Raw genomic sequence first — 23,368 nt, forward strand, 5'->3', positions numbered from 1 at the left:
GTGGCTTGTCATTATGAATGAGCTTGGACTGTGAACGATGAAAGTGGCCTCTGATTTAGCGAGGGCTTAAATTGGTTGATTAATGCTAGTGGTCAACCTTTTGCTGTTGGATTTGGGTGATGCTGCTACTAGTAGTAAATGGCCTGTATTTGTATAGCACTTTACTTAGTCCCTATGGACCCCAAAGCGCTTTACACTACATTCAGTCATTCACACATTCACACACAGCTAATTCACAGCTGTGGATTAGCCGTCAGTCAGCTCTGTGGTTTTAATGTAGCTCACTCACCTTTTATTACTTATTCGTGCTGTCTGCATCTGACTGCTTCTCCTTCTGCACAGCTAATGCACTGAAAATGAGTCCCTGAACTGCTGCCCTCTTCTCTCCTCTCCCCACCATCACACAATCCTATGTAGTGTAGAGCTGGGCGATATGAGATTTTTTTCATATCACGATATGTTGTTTTCATTTCAGGCGATAACGATATCTATCACGATATAAGCCAAATAACTATATTTGTAAGATTTAAATGTGCCGTTGCTCACAAGTAAAATGTGAAATAATCAGCAGCTTGTTTTTATTTAAATATTTATTTCCCATAATAAGTTCAACAGGGTAGATGTACTTAAGGAACATGAGACTTTTTCAGATAAATAAAGGCAAATATTGCAAACTACACAAAAGGCAGCCGCTAAAGCGTTTAAGTTTCAAAATAGAACAAACGAAACAGACTAAACTGTCAATTCCACTTAGAAACAAAATATTAATTCTAAAAATAAATCTTAGTTTGTTTTACAGAAGAACAGACAAAACTGACTTTTGTCAATATCAAATAAACTGAGAACTAAAAGCAAATTCTCAATCTCTCCTTGCTGTATAGCTTAGCTTTTCAAACAGTTTTAACAGTTACTTCAGTCTGACAAAAGCCGAATGACGAATTAGCGCTTCCAGTCAGAGACTGAGGCTACGTACACGGGTATTTTTGAAAACGGAGATTTTTTGTTTTCGTTTTAAAAAATAATCCCGTCCCCACATAAAGGCAGAAATGAAGGAAAACGCTGCTATGAACATGCCAAAGCAGCAGGTGGAGCTGGATTCCTAACCGTGCAGAAATGTTGGCCAATCAGAAGTCTAGAAGCCTCGGTGGGAAAAAGCAAACAAAGCTGGGGCATAGAAGCAGAACAGAGTCGTATGTGTGGAGGGACAGTAACTGTGTGTATATGTAAGCATTTAAACACTGCAGAGAGTAGAATTAACAGTAACAGTATTGTAGAAATTCATTTCACCGAAACAATAACGTGGCGCACAATGTGACGCATGCACCAGTTTATTGTATTTCCAGACTTGCTTTCGGCACAATTTACAGTGCACGCTACTCTGTTTTTTGTCAGACATGAAATAGCCGAAATACCTTCACACTACGGAACTTCTTTGGCTCTTCCGTTCGACAATCTCTCCGGCATTGGAACCATCATCTGTTTTCTCTTCGGTCACGCTCGGTTGATTTTTCTAGTCGGCACACTCATTTCCTCCATTACGCGCTGGCTCCATTACCCGCTGGCTGCTTCCCAAACAAACACACGTGCGGCTTGGCACTTGTGCTGTACGTAACAAGTCACGCGACGTGACGCTGCGGCTGTGATTGTTTCGGCTCTGCGCTACTTAATTTGGATTGGCTGACCTTTTTTTATTTTTTTATTTTATTTTTTTAAGAGGACAAGAGCAGCGAGGTCTATCGCGATACATATCGTTATCGTTCTATCGCCCAGCTCTAATGTAGTGATAGGTAATCTGCTAATCAGCCTGGTCTAGTCACTGTGCTCAGGTATTTAATCCTCTATGGAGCCTGCTGGCTGTTGAACTTTGCTCCTTATGACATAACAGTGGTATGACTTATTGCATTTCTTCTTCCTCCTCCCTTTAATTGGAGTCATACTTGTGTGATCGGAGGGATGTGAAACTGAGGCATGGTAAGGAAGTTGGCTAAATGAAAGACTCTCACAATAATGGGAATGCTTTAAGGAATTTTGTAATTGATCATTTTTTGTGTATGGGTAGTGAAGGGTTTGGAAGCTTCTCTCTTCCAGTTATTCACTTTCTCCTGGTTTTACTGGTTTAAATGTTTCAGGCTCTGAAAGTGTTTGTGTTTTTGTAAATGGAATACAACTGTATGGTCTCAGACTTTTAGGTTACATTGTACTAGCTAGCTGATACCTATCTGTTGGCAGCTTCTCGCAGTATTAACTTTTTTGAAACTCATTGTCTTCATTGGGAAGGACTTATTGACAGTCAATTATGGTCACAAGTGTCTGTAACATTTACTGATAGCAATGGTTTCATTTTGGATAAATGCGTTAAGACTGTCTGATAATGAGCTGAAAGTCATTTAAATTCAGCTCATAGATTAAAAACACTGTTTTCCTGACACAAAAACGATTACTTACAACAAATAGACTCATTGATTCCTTTTTTTTCTTTTTAAAATGTTACCATAATCTATGAATTTCACAATCAGGAAATTCTTTTCTAGTTAAAATCAATCTATGCATTATTTTTGTTTTTAAGTCAATTGTATAAGGAAATGTAAAATATTTGTTGACAGTCTACAGCTGAGAATTAAAGTTCAAAATTCTATGTACACTCATCACAGGCATGAATGCCATGGAAATTTTGGGCTTTCAATGACCTTCGCAGTGGGTTCACAGCTTAGAATTTATTTATTGCAGAGGGTCAAATATATACTTAAATCCCAGTAATATTTGGTTTAATGTCCCTTTGCAAGTTGCAACTTGATCAGATGCCATCGGCAAGCTTTTGACACAATGCTGGTTGGATATTTGACTACACGTTTTGGGAAAAATTAACGCAGTTCATTTAAATTGGTTGGTTTGGTGGCATAGGAATATTCAATAGGATTGAGGTTGGGGCTTTTGGACAGCCATTTCAAAGGCATTTTCTAACAACTGCAAGATTATCCGTTGGACACAACTGGACATAAGTAAATGTTTGTTTGGGTCTTCTTGTTGACTTTGGAAAACTGTCATCCTCAGATGAGAGGAAATTGGTTTGCATATTGAGTAAGCTTTTCATAGCCATGGGCTGAGGGTTGCCATCCAGGAAGGAAGACTCTACTCCAAAATCAACAATTTGCAATTTCCCACATAGACAGACAAATGCCTTCTCGAGAAATGTTTTATATTCAGACAGGACAAAGATTGAGCTATTTGGAAACAATGATAGGAGGGTTTCAGACCTAAGAACACTGTACTTACTGTCAAGCATGGAGGTGGTAGGATTATGCTCTCGGACTGTTTTGCTTTGCACAGAGTGGATGGAATAATGGAGGACTACCTTCCAATTCTTCAACTTTGCTTGAAATTAACAGAGGGGTGGTTGAAACTTGTACATAACTGGGACATTCCAACACATCAATGATTCCAAACGCATGTCAAAACTGGTTTCTGGAATCATCTTCCCAAGGCCCCGACCTCAACCTTTTTCAACATTTGCGTCCTATACTTACAAATTGGGGTCCAGGCCTCCAATTTAATTGAGTGCAGCCAAGGAGAGTGCTCAGATATCCAGCCAGAATTGTGTCAGAAACTTGATGCTTAGCAAAAGCCTTTGGTCAAACTAAATATTTGTGTGGATGTATGCATATTACCAAATCTATGTATAATGTTGAATGGACTGTACTTTTATAGCACTTTTCTACTCTCTACTCGATTTCTGCTACATGCTTCATTCACCCATTCACACATTTATACCAGCACTTCCTTTTAAGCCCGGATGTGTCCTTGAATTGACACATGCACTCACACAATGATTGATTGGGACAACCTAGGGTTTAGTATTTTGAAGTATACTTGGCCATGCAAGACTATGGGAGCCGGAGATCAAACCATCGACCTTCTGATTTGATTGTCTACCTCCTGAGCCACAGCCACCCAATAATTGTGACCCTTTGTGGATTAGAAAAAATCCTAAATAAATTCAAACTTGTGCACTCAGTGCAGCATCTGTAAGAGTTGTTGAGTAGACGAAAGTGCACAGAGACGGCTGCTTGGATGGCTGATTTTGCTGGAGGAAGATGTTTGTTCATACAGTGAATGTAAAAAAAAAAAAAAAAAACCCCTCAAATTAATACTCTGGCTGTGTGAGGTCAAATATTTTAAGTTCTCAGCAGAGGTCAGAGGAGAGGTGTTGTTGAAGCAGCGTACATCGTGTTCATTTCTTCCATTTGTCATATCTCAGCTTGCTGGAGCTGAAACTTTTTTAAAAATGTATATATATTTTGAGGCAGACACACAGCTGGGCTTCCTCTTCTGCAGAATAGTAAAGTGAGTGTCTGTGCACCAGGAAGCATGTGGTGAACTGTTCACTCTTTAACCAGCACAGCTTTAAAGTCCTGTGGGGTGGCGGTCTCCAGATCAGTCCCACCAAGGACAGTCCAAACTCCTCCGAACAGTTAAGTTGCTTTCATTTATGTTAAATGTGGGAAGTTGGTGCATTGAAGCTTTGATGAACTTTAAAAGTGTGATCACACTTAAGCTTCTGTTGCGGGGGTTTTTCTGTGAAAGACTCATTGGTTCAAATTTAAGCACCAAGAGAGAAGAGGAAAAACAGAATTGTTTTCATCAACCGCAGCGCAGAGTCAAATTTTGCAATAATTTAGTCCTCTGTTTGTATTTGCTGCACAATCAACTGGCCTGACATACTTCATGCACAGACTCGATTATATAGAGAAGCTGTGACTGGTGCCCTGCTTTTTAATGCTTTAAAGTTTTAACTTTACTAAGTGTTTGGGAATTGAGCTGCTTTTGGATCCGCTACCTCCTCTCTGCGTTTCTATGCTGGCTTCAGTTTTAAGGCCCAGATGCTGTCATTTGAAATAATGCCACCTGTACACACACTAAGAGGTGGATCAGAGATTCAGTATGCTTTAGTAAAACAAAAGTCTTTGTTGGTGCATTTGTTGTTGGTGTAGTAGTAGTTGTTTGGTGATGATCTGCAGTTGTTGTTAAAACGTTCTGACTCGTTACCAGTTTACACCTCAGTACTTCTTGCGATAAATGGTACAATACATTGAAAACTCTAAGCAATGTTACTCAGCATGCTGGCTAGTGTCCCTTCATCTGTGCACTCGTGACAGTATTTAGTGAAGGTGTGACCGGGACTTCGTGCTGTTGTCAGGGAATTTCCCAGGCAGGCAGAATGTGGCAGCTGTTTTATAGCCCGACTGTGTGGCGTGGTTGGGATCATTAGCAATTGCTACATTCAGCTGTAAGTAGTACAGTCTTACTTTGCAGGCTGATACTGGTTTCCATACTTATGGTTTCACGTTGAACATTTTAGATTACGTTTCAGTTCCCCTTATGTTGTGTGAAACTGACACACTGTTTTTTGTTTGTTTTTTTTCTTCTTTTATTTCCACCTAATGGAACCTAATGTCTTATTGTCCCTTTCGGTGACACTGGAACTGTCTCAGCCGCTTTCATCCTGCGTGGCTCACATCCATGGGTTCTGTATGTTGAGAGTTTTTCAGAACACATTCAGAAGCTGTTTAAATGGCCAAACTGTGAAATTTTTTTTTTTTTTTTTTTTTTTGCTGCAGTAAGAAGGAGAAGAAAAGAAATTAAGAGAATTCCATTGAGTTCAGATTTTAAACTTCTATTTTAGTAAATAAAATCTTGGCCATGAGTACATTTCCATTTGATTCTCTCTCTCTCTCTCTCTCTCTCTCTCTCTCTCTCTCTCTCTCTCTCTCTCTCAAAATCGTTTGAAGCTTTGTAAAATCACATAAGATGCAGGAATAAGTAGTAGGATTTAAGAGTGTAATAATGGACTGAAACAGAAGATGGCAGCATATATTACTGCATAATATTTATGCATACAAATAACCAAACATCATGGCAAGCTGTGTAGCCACACAATGCACAATTGCATCAAACTGACATTGAGGTATGTCAATTTGTAGTGTTGCTCCATGGTGCAGCCACGACACCGTAGCAAAGTTTACACACTATGTCTACTTAATCCACGTCTGACTCTGCAAACCCATAATGTTTCCACACCACTGAAGTCGTTTTATCTCTCTTTTCAACCAACGGCATTCTTTCTTTAGCAGCCATTATCCTATTCTCTCTAAATAACTTCTACTTAGCTTTCCGAGCTTCCCTCGAGTCCTCTTTATTGTTGTGATGTGTGTTCGAAACGCAGAGAGGCGCGCTTGATTTGCCACACGGAGCAGCGCGAGAGTAAAGCACGAGGGAGGTGCTAATAATCGGCTCAGTCATTTTTAATGATCGTTGAAAGCCGAGATCGTAATTTAGATTAAAATTTGATTAATTGAGCAGCCCTACTTCCTTCATATTTTTTTTTCCTGATGGCTGCTCCTTGTAAAGTTGTAAACTGATTTGAATAGAACATGGGTGGCACATCTGTGAGGAGATCATATTAGCAATGCCTGCTTCCAATAGCAGGAAAAAAAACTGTGTGAAACTATGTGTTTGACCTGAGGTCTTGTCTCACAGGATTTACTTGTTCATATGCGGACCTCATTATTTGAAACTTTGGCCATCTACAACAACAATGTCTACCAACGTAACAACATTTATGTAACAGGAAATGAAGAAAAGCTCAAGAAGTTCCGTTTAATAAACAGTGGATTGTTGTAAAATTCATAAGCAGACACCTACAAAATGGCTTCAGTTTGTTGATCTCTAAGTAGTGAAGTACTAGATTATTGCTTAAACTTGGTGTGAAGAAATGCTTCCCACTTACTACCAGCTGCCTGGTGTGTGATTGTTACTCATTTATGTATATATGTATGTATGTATGTGTTTGTATATGTATTCATAGGAACTGAAAAAGGACCCTAAAGAGGGCAGTCAAACAGCAGATGAGCCAAAGGAAGAGCAGCCTCAGAAGAGAGAGAAGGTGGGGAACGTGGCCGGCCTGGTCCAGAGAATAAGCACTCTTGGCATCCCGACCGGTGCCTTCCAGCCACCAGTGCCCGCAGCTTCAAAGAGTAAGGAGCCCGAGTTTGGTGTTTGAATGTTTGGAGGGAATGAGACTTTAAAGTGCTTGGTGTCCAGGACGTGGACTTCTGGTAAAACTTGTTCATGTAGCATCTGGCAGGTTAAGAGAAGTTGATGCTTCCTTTTATTATTTCAGCTGTACGTTCCACATCTTCACCGTGTCTCGTTTCGCTCAGAGGTCTTTAACTGAATACAGATCTTTGTCTTCTGCATGTATCTATCTATTCTTCTGAGTGGAGAGCTCAAAGTGTCCATGTTACAGTAGAGCTGGGCGATATGAGATTTTTTCATATCACGATATGTTTTTTTCATTTCAGGCGATAACGAGATCTATCACGATATAAGCCAAATAACTATATTTGTAAGATTTAAATGTGCCGTTGCTCACAAGTAAAATGTGAAATAATCAGCAGCTTGTTTTTATTTAAATATTTATTTCCCATAATAAGTTCAACAGGGTAGATGTACTTAAGGAACATGAGACTTTTTCAGATAAATAAAGGCAAATATTGCAAACTACACAAAAGGCAGCCGCTAAAGCGTTTAAGTTTCAAAATAGAACAAATGAAACAGACTACTAAATTGTCAATTCCACTTAGAAACAAAGTATTAATTCTAAAAATAAATCTTAGTTTGTTTTGCAGAAGAACAGACAAAACTGACTAACTTTTGTCAGTATCAAATAAACTGAGAACTAAAAGGAAATTCTCAATCTCTCCTTGTTGTATAGCTTAGTTTTTCAAACAGTTTTAACTGTTACTTTAGTCTGACAAAAGCCGAATGACGAATTAGCGCTTCCAGTCAGAGACTGAGGCTACGTCCACACGTACACGGGTATTTTTGAAAACGGAGATTTTCCGTTTTTGTTTTAAAAAATAATCCCGTCCACACATAAAGGCAGAAATGAAGGAAAACGCTGCTATGAACATGCCAAAGCAGCAGGTGGCGCTAGATTCCTAACCGTGCAGAAATGTTGGCCAATCAGAAGTCTAGAAGCCTCGGTGGGAAAAAGTAAACAAAGCTGGGGCACAGAAGCAGAACCGAGTCGTATGTGTGGAGGGACAGTAACTGTGTGTATATGTAAGCATTTAAACACTGCAGAGAGTAGAATTAACAGTAACAGTATTGTAGAAATTCATTTCACCGAAACAATAACGTGGCGCACAGTGTGACGCATGCACCAGTTTATTGTATTTCCAGACTTGCTTTCGGCACAATTTACAGTGCACGCTACTCTGTTTTTTGTCAGACATGAAATAGCCGAAATACCTTCACACTACGGAACTTCTTTGGCTCTTCCGTTCGACAATCTCTCCGGCATTGGAACCATCATCTGTTTTCTCTTCGGTCACGCTCGGTTGATTTTTCTAGTCGGCACACTCATTTCCTCCATTACGCGCTGGCTCCATTACCCGCTGGCTGCTTCCCAAACAAACACACGTGCGGCTTGGCACTTGTGCTGTACGTAACAAGTCACGCGACGTGACGCTGATGGTTCGGCTCTGCGCTACTTAATTTGGATCGGCTGACCTTTTTTTTAAGAGGACAAGAGCGGCGATAGCTTAATTTCTCTATCGAGTAAAAGTCATATCGCGATACATATCGTTATCGTTCTATCGCCCAGCTCTATGTTACAGGCAGGTAAAGGCAGCCTCAGAGCACTAAGAAGAGACTGCGTCGATGCATCCACCTGTTTAGGTCATTCTTTCAAAAAGGCCCTGAGACACTGATATTGAAAACCTTGAAGTAGTTTAAGTAAAGCTGAAATGCTTGTGCCAGCTGACCCATCAAGGTTTCATTTACTGAGTGGTGAATTAAAATGAATTAGAAACAAGCGTAGAGCTCAATCTATTTCCACTTTTTTGTTCTTATTCCGATTTTGATTTATTATAAATTGAAAAACTGTAATAGAAAATAAATCTGTATTCTTTGGGTTCTTTTTGTGACAGAGGGTTGTTTATGTTGTTGGAGTTTATGTTGTGCTGCTTGTAGTCCTTGTCCTGCTCTGCAACCACAGTGAACTCAGTGTAACGACATATGAGCCAGAGGGAGATGGCATGCATGGCCTAACTGAATTCATGATATTATTCAGTGTCCAACCACATCGAGCTACACAGAGCAGGCAGGGAGAGCACGAGGTCAGAAAGTAATGTGGTAGAGAATAGGATAGACCCACCTTCTGATTGAGTTGACTAGCTGAGTGTGCCATATCCTTTGGGTTCTCAGTTCTCAGTATGATCCTCCCCTTGTCACGCCTGGAGAAGATGGAGAAGGCTCCAGCTTTAAAAAATAAAACCCAGTGTGTGAGGTCACAGTTGCTACATTGTCTTTGATATACAGTCTTTGGGCTTTATAGTTTTGATACTTTTTGTGATGCCAAGAACACAAATTCATATGAGCTTGACTGATTTCTTTATCCATGGTTGGTTGTTATTAGCCAATATTGGCTGTTTGCTGAGCCGCATTTATAACATATAAATGATGTCACAAACACAGAAGACAGTTGGGCAAGAGTGTAAACAAGTAAATAAAAGCAGAACAAACAAATACAACCGTTATGAGGATAGTCTCATATAAAATATTGGCCAATGTACTGGACTATTTGAATCAATGATTACTTGGTATCTTAAAAGACAGTTAAATGTGTAATCATAAACGGTAATTTAAACTCTAAAATGTTGCATACTGTCAGTAAGTTGGTTAAACCATTCGTTTATTAAATAAAGGCTAATGCTACTAGCAGCACCTTTCTATTAGAAGTGATATTTTCTAGGAAAAAAATGAGAATTCTAAGGTTGATTAAAAACATTTCACTAAATGACCTATGTGAATATCCATATTCTTTGAATATTCTGCACAGCTCTGCTTGATCAATAGGGCGGGGCTACTTCATGCTGTATGATCACCTTGTAGAAGAGTTTCTTATGAGCGAGCTTTTCATTAAAGGCCATCCCACTGGCTGGATCCATGCCTTTGTTGCTTTCCTGCATCGCTTACTTTTACGTTGCAGACATGCAGGTTTACAAACAGCAAACGCAGGTCTGCTTTTTTTCTTCTTCTTCTCAGAGCCTAAGAAGAGACAGTGCAAGGTGCTATTTGAGTATCAACCGCAGAACGAAGACGAGCTGGAGCTGAAAGTTGGAAACATCGTAGAGATCACTGAAGAGGTACTGTGAAAAACCAGGCCCCATTGTCAAAGGAGCTTGCAAAGAAAAGCGTCTGGACTTCTTTAAGTTACTTGAAGACGTTTCACCTCTCATCCGAGAAGCTTCTTCAGTTCTAAGGTCAAATGATGGAGAGTCCCAGATATAAACCTAGTGGGAGTATCCCCCCACAGAGGGACAAAAGGACCCCCTGATGATCCTCTAATCGCCTGAGCCAAGGTGTGAAACTGGGTGTGGGTCCCAATCAGCCAGAGTTTCGGGTGAGTTCATTGTGAAACCTGGCCCCACCTTATCATGCGAATTCCTGGGATCAGATGGCCCAGGATGTGAGTGGGCGTTAAGGCGTCTGGGAAGGGATCTCAAAACTGGATTATAGATGGCAGAGAGTTGGTGTCGTAAACCACCGCCTCTGTTCAAAGATGGTTGCTCACAGTGAGAGGTGAAACGTCTTCAAGTAACTTAAAGAAGTCCAGACGCTTTTCTTTGCAAGCTCCTTTGACTACGAGGACCTGGATGACTGAGAACCTTCACAGACACCAGGCCCCATTGAAGATATTTTTTAGTCTAACTGCTTCCTTGTGTATAGGTGTAGTGTTACATGAATGTTATGGTTTTGCAGTGCAGACACGTTTTGGCAAGTGAGAGATGTCAGTGGTTGTGCTGTGGGAAAAGTTTTTCACTTTTCCTTTGGACCTTTCTTGTTGCCCTCATGGCATCAGAATGTTCTGACTGAACCTCTCAATCTCTCTACACAATCAGGACTGATTGCTTTATTTGACATGTGCACAGGTAGAAGAGGGCTGGTGGAGCGGCACCTTGAACGGTAAATCAGGCATTTTTCCCTCCAACTTTGTCAAAGAGCTGGAGCCCATGGGAGACATCGGAGAGTCCAATGACACCAGCAGAGCAGATGACACTGGTAAAAATTTTAAAAAAGGGTGCAGCTGAATTTAAAAACATTTGGATTTGAATTTACTAACTTTGTGTAATTTGTCTTTAGTCAGTGTGCTAATCATTTAATAAACCATAAATACCACTTATACAATAGTGTTTATGGAGAAATACCTCAGAGCTGTGGAGGTAGGAGTGTGATATGATTTTAACCACAATAAAATGATCAGAGAAAGTTGGAAGCAACAGGAGATCACTCGGTTTTCACTGTTTTGCACACTGCTACACAGCAAAACACACCGAAGTGTAATGATCCCAGCAGTGAATGAAGGGGCCGTAAAGAAACCAACCAAACAGCTGGCCATCAGCAAACATTCATCAGACACAGTGAACACTGCTAGTTATTTTCTAAATCTAGAGCTTGTTAGTTAAGCTGTGTTGTTTCTGTATTTAAAGGTCATTACTCCATTGTTAGTAGAATTAAGTGCAGTTAATGAAGCCGTTCAGTTTAGAATGCAGTCCGTCTGAAACAAGCCTCAACAAGCCAGTAGGCTAAGTTGTTTAGTCTACAGCTGCATGTTTTTAAGCCTTCTGCCCGGTTCTTCTATGACTGAGAGATACAGAAGCTCTTTTAAAAAAAAGTCAATTTAGGATCCACAGATTGATGGCAGTCAGTAGTAAACAAGTATTTCATATGAGAGCGTATTGGAGGAAAGTTCTATCAGTCAGAGTGTGTGTGTGTGTGTGTGTGTGTGTGTGTGTGTACTGTAGGACAATGAGAGCAGAGTCAACACGTTTTTTATGAAACTATAAAAGCCAGATATGTTGTGTAGCTAAACCACAGCTAGCTGGGTGACTACCTTTTATGTTGATTGTCACTGTGAAAGGTAAATCTTTGCATTACTGACAGAGCTGCTTAGCTCAACTATCAACACCATTTCATATTGTACAGAATTTAGTAACATGGATCATGTTAGCTGCTGAAGTAATTTGGCAAGCTGATAAACTAGCATTTCTACCGGGATATGACTTTGCTAGTGATAACGTTAGCAATGAAGCCGAACAAATGACTATCCAGCTAGCTATGACTGATCTACACTGCATGCAATTGTTAGATTTGTGACCAGAGAACAGAGAAGAGGTCAGGACCAGTTTTAATCTGAACACTTCCTAAATGAATCATGCTCAGCTGAGACTGATTTTAATCTTCCCTGGCTTTGGATTAGACCATTGATGGATATTTTTGTTTTTATGGTACCGCTTGTCATAGGTGCTTAATTCACTATGAAAGTTGAATGAAAACAGCATTTCCTTGACTTTGTAACTAAGAATTTCACTTTAAAAGTATTATTATTGTGATGGTCAAGCAGAAGCCCCACTATGATTTGAGATGGAATACCCTGTTTAAGAAGTAAATCACAGTTGCAGCACTGACTGTCGGCTGAAAACAGACTCTTCTGGTGTCTTATAAAGTACTACAGTAATAGTAAAATGAACCCCTGTTAACTCAAACTCTGTCTCAATCAGATGGAAATGGAGCGGAAAGCATTGGCACACCCACCTCACCATTGCCCACTCCGGGGAACGGAGGCATTGCCCAGCCCAAGAAGATCAAAGGAGTCGGCTTCGGAGATATTTTCAAAGATGCTTCTTACAAAAAACGGCACTCAGTGCAAACCCCTGACAAAGAGGAGAAGAACGAAAACGTAAGTGCGATTTACACCACAGTAATGGCAGACATCAGGCAAAAGCTCCTTGCCATAAATCGAGCTGCCACACGTTTCTCCCCCCCATTTTTCCTGCAGTTATAGAAATCACGATATTGTGGATTTCCTTGTATCAAGCATCACAGAATGAGTGTTTGATTAATACCATGCATTACTGAGGGCAGTGTGTCATAATATTATTGTGACATGACAGGATTGTATCTAAGTGGTTTAGTTTTGTATCCTTATGTTATTTGACTTCGTTCTGGTAACCATATCGTAACAACATCAAATCCTTATATTACTGCGATAATATCACATCTTGATATTGTGACAGTATTGTACTGTAATAGTATCATGTCTTATTGTGATAGTATCATGTTGTCACAATATTCTATCCTAAAAGTATCACATTGTGAAAATATTGTGTCATATCTTGACAACATCAGGCCATGATAGGATTATATTAGGACAGTATTATTACATGATCTTAGTGTGCTGTATGTTTCTGTTGGTTGACACCCCATGTGTGATTCAAGTCATATCTGTAATGATTATTTTTATGTTAGCTTGTCAGCTCTTCTGTTCAGTCTGACACTCATGAGGCTCATATATTACTGTGGACACTGAAGGACCATACCTACATTAATGTTTATTTTAATGAACACACTTGTTGCTATCATCACAGTAAGTCCAAGCCGGAACTTTCACCTTCACCTGTCAAGTATAATTTTCTCAAATATGGAAAGAGTAAATCCCAGCCTGCTCCTGATAAACAACTCGATGCATAAGCTCAGTGAATAATTAGTATAGCTTTTATTGTTTTTCTGAAACTTTGCCTCTCTCTCTCTCTTCTTCACAACAGCTTTCACACTCTGTCTTTATCACTAGCTCAGCTTCCCCCACTCTCCTCCACTCCTTACATACCACCACATTTCACATGTTCTCCCACAGTCTTCTTCACAGCTTCAGGTATCTTCATGTGACCTTCATCATCCCTCAAACACTACTGTCTGACTTTGACTTATTGCACCTTTTAGGGACACCCCCCCCCCCCCCCCCTCCCTCCCCCGACCCGACCCGACCTGACCTGACCTGACCCGACTCAAATAAACCCCCAAAACCTTAAAAACTGATTCATACCTATTCCTTTTAGCACCTCATTGTTGCTGGCATTCAAACATTTCTCAGGATTCTTTATCCTCATGCTCTGTTTTTCTTGCCTGTGACTGAAGCACTTGTCATTCTTCTTTCCTGCTGCGTCCTATGATCCGTAACTATTAATCTCATAATTAGCAACACAGTCCATCCGATGTCCTTTAAAAAAAAAAAAGAAAAAAAAAGAAAGAAAGCTGTTTGGATTATTCCACTCATTTCAGTTCAGACACACTGTTCAACAGACAACGCGCCTCCAAACACTGTCCACTCATGTCTGATAAATCATTCCCATCTGTATGGTTTGCTTCATTTTAGCCAATCCCATCAATACCCCTTGCTGCAAAGCCCGCCCCTCCCAACACGACAGATTCACAGAAAGCAGATGGAGACAGCAAAGCCAAAGGTAACACACTACAAACATACTTCAGGTGCATTAGTGTAATTTCTGTCACCAGTCTATAGATCTGTATGAGAGTGATGTTTGTCTTTTTGTTTATCTTTTTGTGAGATTTATTGATTTTAAATACTGAAAACCTTGGTTCAAAACAGTCTACAGAGTGGAATTGCAAGCCTTAAAATGTACTGTAAAATCTGAAGTGTGATCTACATGCATCCCTTTTCTGCTAAGGGGTATTGATTATGGAGGAGTATGGAGCAGCACTGACCAATTAGCTGCCACCATGCAAAAAAGAGTCACCTGTGCGTGTTTATATTAATGAACCTAAATGAAGCATTAGTGCATTACTGGTGATGTTGTTAAAGCGTTCAGCATATCGGTGAGCTACTGATATTTTGGTGGATCTGATGCAGCTTTGCATTTGTTGACAAGATGTAGTTGGAACTATTTCCCACATGCAGTAACCCTCTGTAGATTATTTCAGAAAATTAACAAGCAGCAAACCTGCAACAAATCTGGTAGAGGTGAGTTTTTCTCGGTGGCAGTGGGTTCTTAACTTTCTACAAAAAGGACTATGTGAAATGAATCTAAGTGTACATCATTAAGCCCAGAGTAAACCTGGCCACGTGCAGTACCTGATAGATGTACTAGTCTGCCCCCCAGTGTAGTATTTAGGCCACAGCTGTCCCACATTAACAGTATTGGTAAGAAATCCCTTTTATGCTTCTGTCATGGTCAATCCACCAGTATGCACAGGTGCTTTCATCTGAATTTTTTTAATGCTAAAATATAATAATAAGTATTAGTATTATTATTATCCATGAATTTACAGAGTAAATAATGAAGCACATGATTATTTTTTGATTCAGATGCCAAATTAGCTATTTGCTTGCATTCTTGGACAGAAAGTATAGCCTTTTTGTTTGAATATTCTGTTTGATTAAATGTACTGAAGCTTTAAGTACTAGACACAGAAGGATCAGATCAGTTGTCGGTTCATATAACAATAAGACAATGACCCAAGCAGGCTTCAAAGCTGTGCAGAGACCCAGAAGAAGGAATCTGGAGTGCTGGAACTGATGGGCCAACCAGGTCAAAGTCCGGACTATTAAACAAATCTGGAATTTAGTGGATTCAAAGATAATCAGACAGCTAACCTATGGGATCTAATAAAAGAAACTGTCAAAGTGCATAAAAACAATGCCAGAATACCAGATGTTATCAAGGCCAGAGGAGGTTGCATGAAAATATTTCTATGGTCACACTGTGTGAATAAGGACCATGTTAATTGCCCAAAAATGTCAAAATAGTGTCTATAGTTTTAAACACGTTTTTGGCATTTTTCTAAAATATTTGTGTGTCTAATAAACGTGTTAAATGGTAAATAGTCATGTTGTTTTACAACACTCAAAGCACATTCTATAACATTCATAAGCACTTTTTCTACATGTCAGTGCTTTCTGTCCAATGTTCACACATTTACACTTGGTAGTTTAAGAATATAATCCACCCACTGTTATCATCTTCAATGCCCTGTACCAACATAGAGCAGAGCAGCTATCTGAATACTACTCCAACAGAGGTCGATTATTTTGTTAATAATTTTACCTCCTCACTACGTACGACTAACTCCTAAGCTGAAGAGGAAATGGCGTATCACAAATTTAGAGGATCATCATTTAGCCTGGAGAAATAGTTTGTTGCTTTATAAGAAAGCCCTCCGCAAAGCCAGAACATCTTACTATTTGTCACTGATTGAAGAAAATAAGAACAACCCCAGGTTTCTCTTCAGCACTGTAGCCAGGCTGACAAAAAGTCAGAGCTCTTTTGAGCCAACCATCCCTTTAACGTTAACTAGTAATGACTTCATGAACTTCTTCACAAATAAAATTTTTATCATTAGAGAAAAAAAATTACCAATAATCATCCCACAGATGTAATATTATCTACAGCTACTCTTAGTACCATTGATGTTAAGTTAGACACTTTTTCTCCAATTGATCTTTCTGAGTTAACTTCAATAATTACTTCCTCCAAACCATCGTGTCTTTTAGACCCCATTCCTACAAAACTGCTCAAAGAAGTCCTGCCATTAATTAATTCTTCGATCTTAAATATGATCAACCTATCTCTAATAATCGGCTATGTACCACAGGCCTTCAAGCTAGCTGTAGTTAAACCTTTACTCAAAAAGCCATCTCTAGACCCAGCAGTCTTAGCTAATTATAGGCCAATCTCCAACCTTCCTTTCATATCAAAAATCCTTGAAAGAGTAGTTGTCAAACAGCTAACTGATCATCTGGCTTATTTGAAGAGTTTCAGTCAGGTTTCAGAGTTCATCACAGCACAGAAACAGCTTTAGTGAAGGTTACAAATGATCTTCTTATGGCCTCTGACAGTGGACTCGTCTAGCAGGACAAGCACAGAGATCTTAGTGCAGCATTCGATACTGTCGACCATAATATCCTATTAGAGAGATTAGAACATGCTGTAGGTATTACAGGTACTGTGCTGCAGTGGTTTGTATCATATCTATCTAATAGACTCCAATTTGTGCATGTAAATGGAGAGTCCTCTTCACACACTGAGGTTAATTATGGAGTTCCACAGGGTTCAGTGCTAGGACCAATTCTGTTTACACTATACAGTGGGGCAAAAAAGTATTTAGTCAGCCACCGATTGTGCAAGTTCCCCCACCTAAAATGATGACAGAGGTCAGTAATTTGCACCAGAGGTACACTTCAATTGTGAGAGACAAAATGTGAACAAAAATCCATGAATCCACATGGTAGGATTTGTAAAGAATTTATTCGTAAATCAGGGTGGAAAATAAGTATTTGGTCAATAACAAAAATACAACTCAATACTTTGTAACATAACCTTTGTTGGCAATAACAGAGGTCAAACGTTTACTATAGGTCTTTACCAGGTTTGCACACACAGTAGCTGGTATTTTGGCCCATTCCTCCATGCAGATCTTCTCGAGAGCAGTGATGTTTTGGGGCTGTCGCCGAGCAACACGGACTTTCAACTCCCGCCACAGATTTTCTATGGGGTTGAGGTCTGGAGACTGGCTAGGCCACTCCAGGACTTTCAAATGCTTCTTACGGAGCCACTCCTTTGTTGCCCGGGCGGTGTGTTTTGGATCATTGTCATGTTGGAAGACCCAGCCTCGTTTCATCTTCAAAGTTCTCACTGATGGAAGGAGGTTTTGGCTCAAAATCTCACGATACATGGCCCCATTCATTCTGTCCTTAACAAGGATCAGTCGTTCTGTCCCCTTGGCAGAAAAACAGCCCCATAGCATGATGTTTCCACCCCCATGCTTCACAGTAGGTATGGTGTTCTTGGGATGCAACTCAGTATTCTTCTTCCTCCAAACACGACGAGTTGAGTTTATACCAAAAAGTTCTACTTTGGTTTCATCTGACCACATGACATTCTCCCAATCCTCTGCTGTATCATCCATGTGCTCTCTGGCAAACTTCAGACGGGCCTGGACATGCACTGGCTTCAGCAGTGGAACACGTCTGGCACTGCGGGATTTGATTCCCTGCCATTGTAGTGTGTTACTGATGGTGACCTTTGTTACTTTGGTCCCAGCTCTCTGCAGGTCATTCACCAGGTCCCCCCGTGTGGTTCTGGGATCTTTGCTCACCGTTCTCATGATCATTTTGACCCCACGGGATGAGATCTTGCTTGGAGCCCCAGATCGAGGGAGATTATCAGTGGTCTTGTATGTCTTCCATTTTCTGATGATTGCTCCCACAGTTGATTTTTTCACACCAAGCTGCTTGCCTATTGTAGATTCACTCTTCCCAGTCTGGTGCAGGTCTACAATACTTTTCCTGGTGTCCTTTGAAAGCTCTTTGGTCTTGGCCATGGCGGAGTTTGGAGTCTGACTGTTTGAGGCTGTGGACAGGTGTCTTTTATACAGATGATGAGTTCAAACAGGTGCCATTCATACAGGTAACGAGTGGGGGACAGAAAAGCTTCTTACAGAAGACGTTACAGGTCTGTGAGAGCCAGAGATTTTCCTTGTTTGAGGTGACCAAATACTTATTTTCCACCCTAATTTACGAATAAATTCTTTACAAATCCTACCATATGAATTCATGGATTTTTTTTTCACATTCTGTCTCTCACAGTTGAAGTGTACCTCTGGTGCAAATTACTGACCTCTGTCATCATTTTAAGTGGGGGAACTTGCACAATCGGTGGCTGACTAAATACTTTTTTGCCCCACTGTACATGCTTCCCCTAGGCAGCATCATTAGAAGACATAAAGCATAAATTTTCACTGCTATGCAGATGACACCCAGCTCTATCTGTCCATGAAGCCAGATAAAACACAACAATTAGTTAAACTGCAGGAATGTCTTAAAGACATAAAGACCTGGATGGCCGCTAACTTTCTGCTTCTTAATTCAGATAAAACTGAGGTTATTGTACTCGGCCTTGAAAATCTTAGAAATATGGTATCTAACCAGATTCTTACTCTGGATGGCATTACCTTGGCCTCCAGTAATACTGTGAGGAACCTTGGAGTCATTTTTGACCAGGATATGTCCTTCAACGCACATATTAAACAAATATGTAAGACTGCGTTCTTCCATTTGCGCAACATCTCTAAAGTTAGAAATATCCTGTCTCAGAGTGACGCTGAAAAACTAGTTCATGCATTTATTACTTCCAGGCTGGACTACTGTAATTCATTATTATCAGGATGTCCAAAAAACTCGCTGAAAAGTCTTCAGCTAATCCAAAATGCTGCAGCAAGAGTCCTGACAGGGACTAGAAAGAGAGCATATTTCTCCTGTTTTGGCTTCCCTTCACTGGCTTCCTGTTAAATCCAGAATTGAATTCAAAATCCTGCTCCTCACATACAAGATCTTAAATAATCAGGCCCCGTCATATCGTAATGACCTTGTAGTACCATATCACCCTATTAGAGCACTTCGCTCTCGCACTGCAGGCCTACTTGTTGTTCCTAGAGTATTTAAAAGTAGAATGGGAGGGAGAGCCTTCAGTTTTCAGGCCCCTCTTCTGTAGAACCAGCTTCCAGTTTGGATTCGGGAGACAGACACTATCTCTACTTTTAAGATTAGGCTTAAAACTTTCCTTTTTGCTAAAGCATATAGTTAGGGCTGGACCAGGTGACCCTGAATCCTCCCTTAGTTATGCTGCAATAGACGTAGGCTGCCGGGGATTCCCATGATGCATTGAGTTTTTCCTTTCCAGTCACCTTTTTCACTCACTATGTGTTAATAGACCTCTTTGCATTGAATCATATCTGTTATTAACCTCTGTCTCTCTTCCACAGCATGTCTTTTATCCTGTCTTCCTTCTCTCACCCCAACCGGTCGCAGCAGATGGCCGCCCCTCCCTGAGCCTGGTTCTGCCGGAGGTTTCTTCCTGTTAAAAGGGAGTTTTTCCTTCCCACTGTCGCCAAAGTGCTTGCTCATAGGGGGTCATATGATTGTTGGGTTTTTCTCTGTATCTATGAAGCACCTTGACGCAACTTTTGTTGTGATTTGGCGCTATATAAATAAAATTGAATTGAATTGAATTGAATAGTACTCGGCCTTGTCATACACTGCTTTGAAAGTAACAGTAACAGTATTGCTAGTAGCTGCTTGGCCCATTCAGCGTTCTAGTCACTTAGCAATCCTACCAGGTATTCCCCCTGTCATTCAAGTACAAGTTACTGAGTTTCATTGAGGTTCTGTGCTCTCTGCTGTTTTTGTTTTTGTTTTTTCTCTTATTTTGAATGATCTTTAATAGGCTTAAAAGGTGAGCAGGACAGTGACCCTAAATATCTAAGTAAGAGCACTGAATGACATCACCGACAACCTTCGCCGATCGAGGCGATTCAGTTGGAGCCCAAACCCTGTAGAGATCCTCTGGATTGATCTCAGTAGCTGTTTACACTTGATATCCTGAGAATGTGACTGAGCTGAAACAGTTCTTCCAAGAATGGGCTAAACTTCCTTTTCGAGGTTTCTGCTTGCCTGATCTGTAGATCAGGCAAGCAGAAAGCAAATTCCCAGGCAAGCTGCTGGGAATTTGTTTGTGCTACAGAAAATGGTTGACAGCTCATTAAAGCCGAGCATCCTTTTACCGTCGGCACTGGGAATGTTTAACGAGTGTGTCCAATAAATGCAGGAATGATTAGAATCCCATTGTTGAAGAAATAAAGGTAAAAAGAGACTTGCACAAAACCTGAGAAAAGTCCTGCCAAAGGTGATGAATCTCAAATTCAGCTGTTTGTCTTGGCCAGGTCATTCATATACAGCAGACAGGTGCTGGCTTGAGGTCATGGATAAAAGAAGCAGAAATGAGCTTTTTCTGAATTGTGGCTAGGCTCTGCTTTCCTGATGGGCGGCGATCTTGGTCTTTCAGGAGGGGCTTGGAGTGGAGCTGCTACTCCTCCACGTCAAAAAAGAGTGGGATGGGATGGAATGGGATGGGATGGGATGGACGCCTCCAGGCCGAGGTGTTATCCTGCAGGGAGGAGGTCCTAGGACAAACTACAGAGGTTGTAACTGTCAGCTGGCCTGTTAATGTCTGAAAGTTGGAGGAAGCAGGTGGAGAAAGGGAGGTCACTGCTCATCCTTCTGCCCCTGCAGACCTGCCCCAGATATTGTCATAGATTGATTGATGAATGATTAAAAGTCGATTGCCTTTTGGGTGAAGGGTTAGCATATTTGTTGGTCTGAATAAGTGTAAATGAGATTATTGAAAGTTTTTATGTGCTCCTTTTTTACCTTTACGTATTCAACATGTATTCAACATGATGTTTGCTTAGCACCTCACTTTGAATAATATATGAACAAAAATTGACAGTTATTGTTTGCTACTAGCCAATGCATGTTGCTTTTGTTTATAGGTTTATATTTTTTTGTTTTATATGTAACTCACTAGGAGTTAGAAATTGAGTGAGAAATTGATGTAGAACACTGGGCAGGCTCCCCATGCTTCTCACATCACACTATCTGGCTGAGAAACATGAAAACATCCCCGAGGTTGCTCTTTAAATATAGATACTGTTTAATATTTTTCGTCTTTTAGTAAAGAGACAAATGTGGTGACAAGTTGAATAAAGTAGTGTATTGGTGATTTTTCTTTGTGTCTTCAATCTATAATAGAAGCCAATGTTTTGGTTTCCACAGCTAAAGAGTACTGTAAGGTGGCGTACGCTTACAAAGCCACAAACGAGGACGAGCTCACCCTGAATGAAGGCGATATTGTACACGTGCTGAGCAAGGTAAGCCTCCAGGTGACTCATGCTGTAAACTTGTGTAATGAAATACCTTTTCGTCAGTGTCACAACCCAACATGTGAAGCAGAAGAACAGGTGAAGAACAAGGGAACTTTAGCAAAAAGGAAATGTGCAATCCTGTTATATGTCTGTGTGCACCAACTCTTCTCACATGATCAGGAGTTGAGCAGCTAAATGTGTATCATCTGATATCATAATGTTGCCTAGCAGCAATTTAGCAACAGGCTAAAATAGCTTGTGCTTAGCACTTAGGCACATATAACACTATATAAAAGCATTATATCACTGTAATTTAGCAATAATAACATTTCATTTCTGCTTGTTGTATGATGATACTGTTATGTTGCCTGGCAAAAAACAAACTGTTCTTTGCTTTTGTTTTCAGCACCTCATACAAGTTATTGCTTCACAGCAACATTATAAAATCATCATGCTGCCTGAAATCACCCATTTTTACCATTTATGCATCTACAACATGAACATTGCTGCTTTCATTTTGCAGCCAACCGCACAAACAATACTGTAGCATGGACTTGTACCAAACCAGTTACACTCTTATAACCTAGCTCTCAGAACTGGATGTAATTATTTATGTGTGGGGAGTTCATAGCAGCCCTATAGCTGCATTGCAAGAGAGAAAAGTGGAAGCAACACGTGGTTTCTTGTAATTCTTGGGAAGCTGCCTCCATCTAGTGGTGAAACGAGAAAAGTGCATTCAAATGAAAACAAGTTTTGACATATTAGTAGAGGGAGTTAAGTTTTGTTTTGTTTTTTAAGCTGGTCTTTTTGTTTTTCCCTGTCCTGTTTTACATATTTTCTTTGACTCCTTTATTGCCAAGACCCCTGATAGCGTAGGGTCAGGGTTCAGGCTATGTAGTTTTCAAAGTAATAAAAAACTTTCTTTCTTTTTTTTTTTTTCAAAAAGGAGATTACATTAGTTTTAAATAAAGAAAAAACAACAGCCTTATTGGACATACGTGTGATGTCATGCTAGCCTCCGCTCATTGTTTTCTGTTGCCTCTGTCACAGGACACAGGAGAGCCGGGCTGGTGGCGAGGCGAAGTCGGAGGCAAAGAAGGCGTCTTCCCTGACAACTTCGTTGTCATGATTTCTGAAGCAGAGAAAGAGGTGGGATTGGAAAAAGAACAGAATGAACTCATTATGGTCTACAGTCAACGTTCCCAGTCATTCGTTACTAGATCATCTGTTATAGGTTCTTTAAGTTAACCGAGGGATTCGTGAGACTCAGGAGGGTGTGGCGGGTGGTGTTCATGGTGTAAAATATGAGAGTAAATAGATACAAGGATATGTTCTTTATATTTGCAGTGATGCAAAATTTAGAAACATCCAGAGTGATCCTTAGAGGCTTACTTCCTTCACTTCATGCTGGAGCAGTTAACACTTAGCTATCCCTTAGTAATGCTGCTATTGGCTTAGACTGCTGGGGGACTTCCCATGATGCACTCAGTCCTTTTGCTGAGCTTCCCCATGTGTTTATATACTACTATAAAATCATCTTTCCATTCCCCTCATCCATTAACCAGTCACAGTGGATATACTGTGCGTATAAATTAAAACCAAACGTCAATAAATTAATTCAGTTTTTTAACCTGAACTCAATTTGATTTGGACCAATGAAAAAGAAATTATGCAGTACTATGTTTTAGTCCTGATTTGTTTTCTGTTCACACGGACCAATCAGGAGGAGTAAATATGATGTCATTCAAAC

At 40.3% G+C, this 23,368-nt stretch overlaps 1 protein-coding gene across 3 annotated transcripts in view; it reads left to right on the forward strand.

The window, feature by feature from the left end:
* cd2ap (CD2-associated protein) overlaps positions 1-23,368 on the forward strand; it is a 111,302-nt gene that overhangs the window by 33,187 nt on the left and 54,747 nt on the right. For all 3 annotated transcript variants that reach the window (XM_085432838.1, XM_085432840.1, XM_085432841.1), the window contains exons 3-9: positions 6,863-7,031; positions 10,108-10,208; positions 10,995-11,124; positions 12,624-12,802; positions 14,276-14,363; positions 21,530-21,624; positions 22,669-22,767. In XM_085432838.1, the coding sequence (XP_085288964.1) occupies positions 6,863-7,031; positions 10,108-10,208; positions 10,995-11,124; positions 12,624-12,802; positions 14,276-14,363; positions 21,530-21,624; positions 22,669-22,767 (861 nt within the window). The remainder of the gene's footprint in view (positions 1-6,862; positions 7,032-10,107; positions 10,209-10,994; positions 11,125-12,623; positions 12,803-14,275; positions 14,364-21,529; positions 21,625-22,668; positions 22,768-23,368) is intronic.

Source organism: Copadichromis virginalis, linkage group LG15 (genome assembly GCF_057382275.1).
Source record: "Copadichromis virginalis isolate Kocher_CV1m ecotype Utaka linkage group LG15, C_Virginalis_male_GT1.1, whole genome shotgun sequence".
Classification (NCBI taxonomy): Eukaryota; Metazoa; Chordata; class Actinopteri; order Cichliformes; family Cichlidae; genus Copadichromis; species Copadichromis virginalis.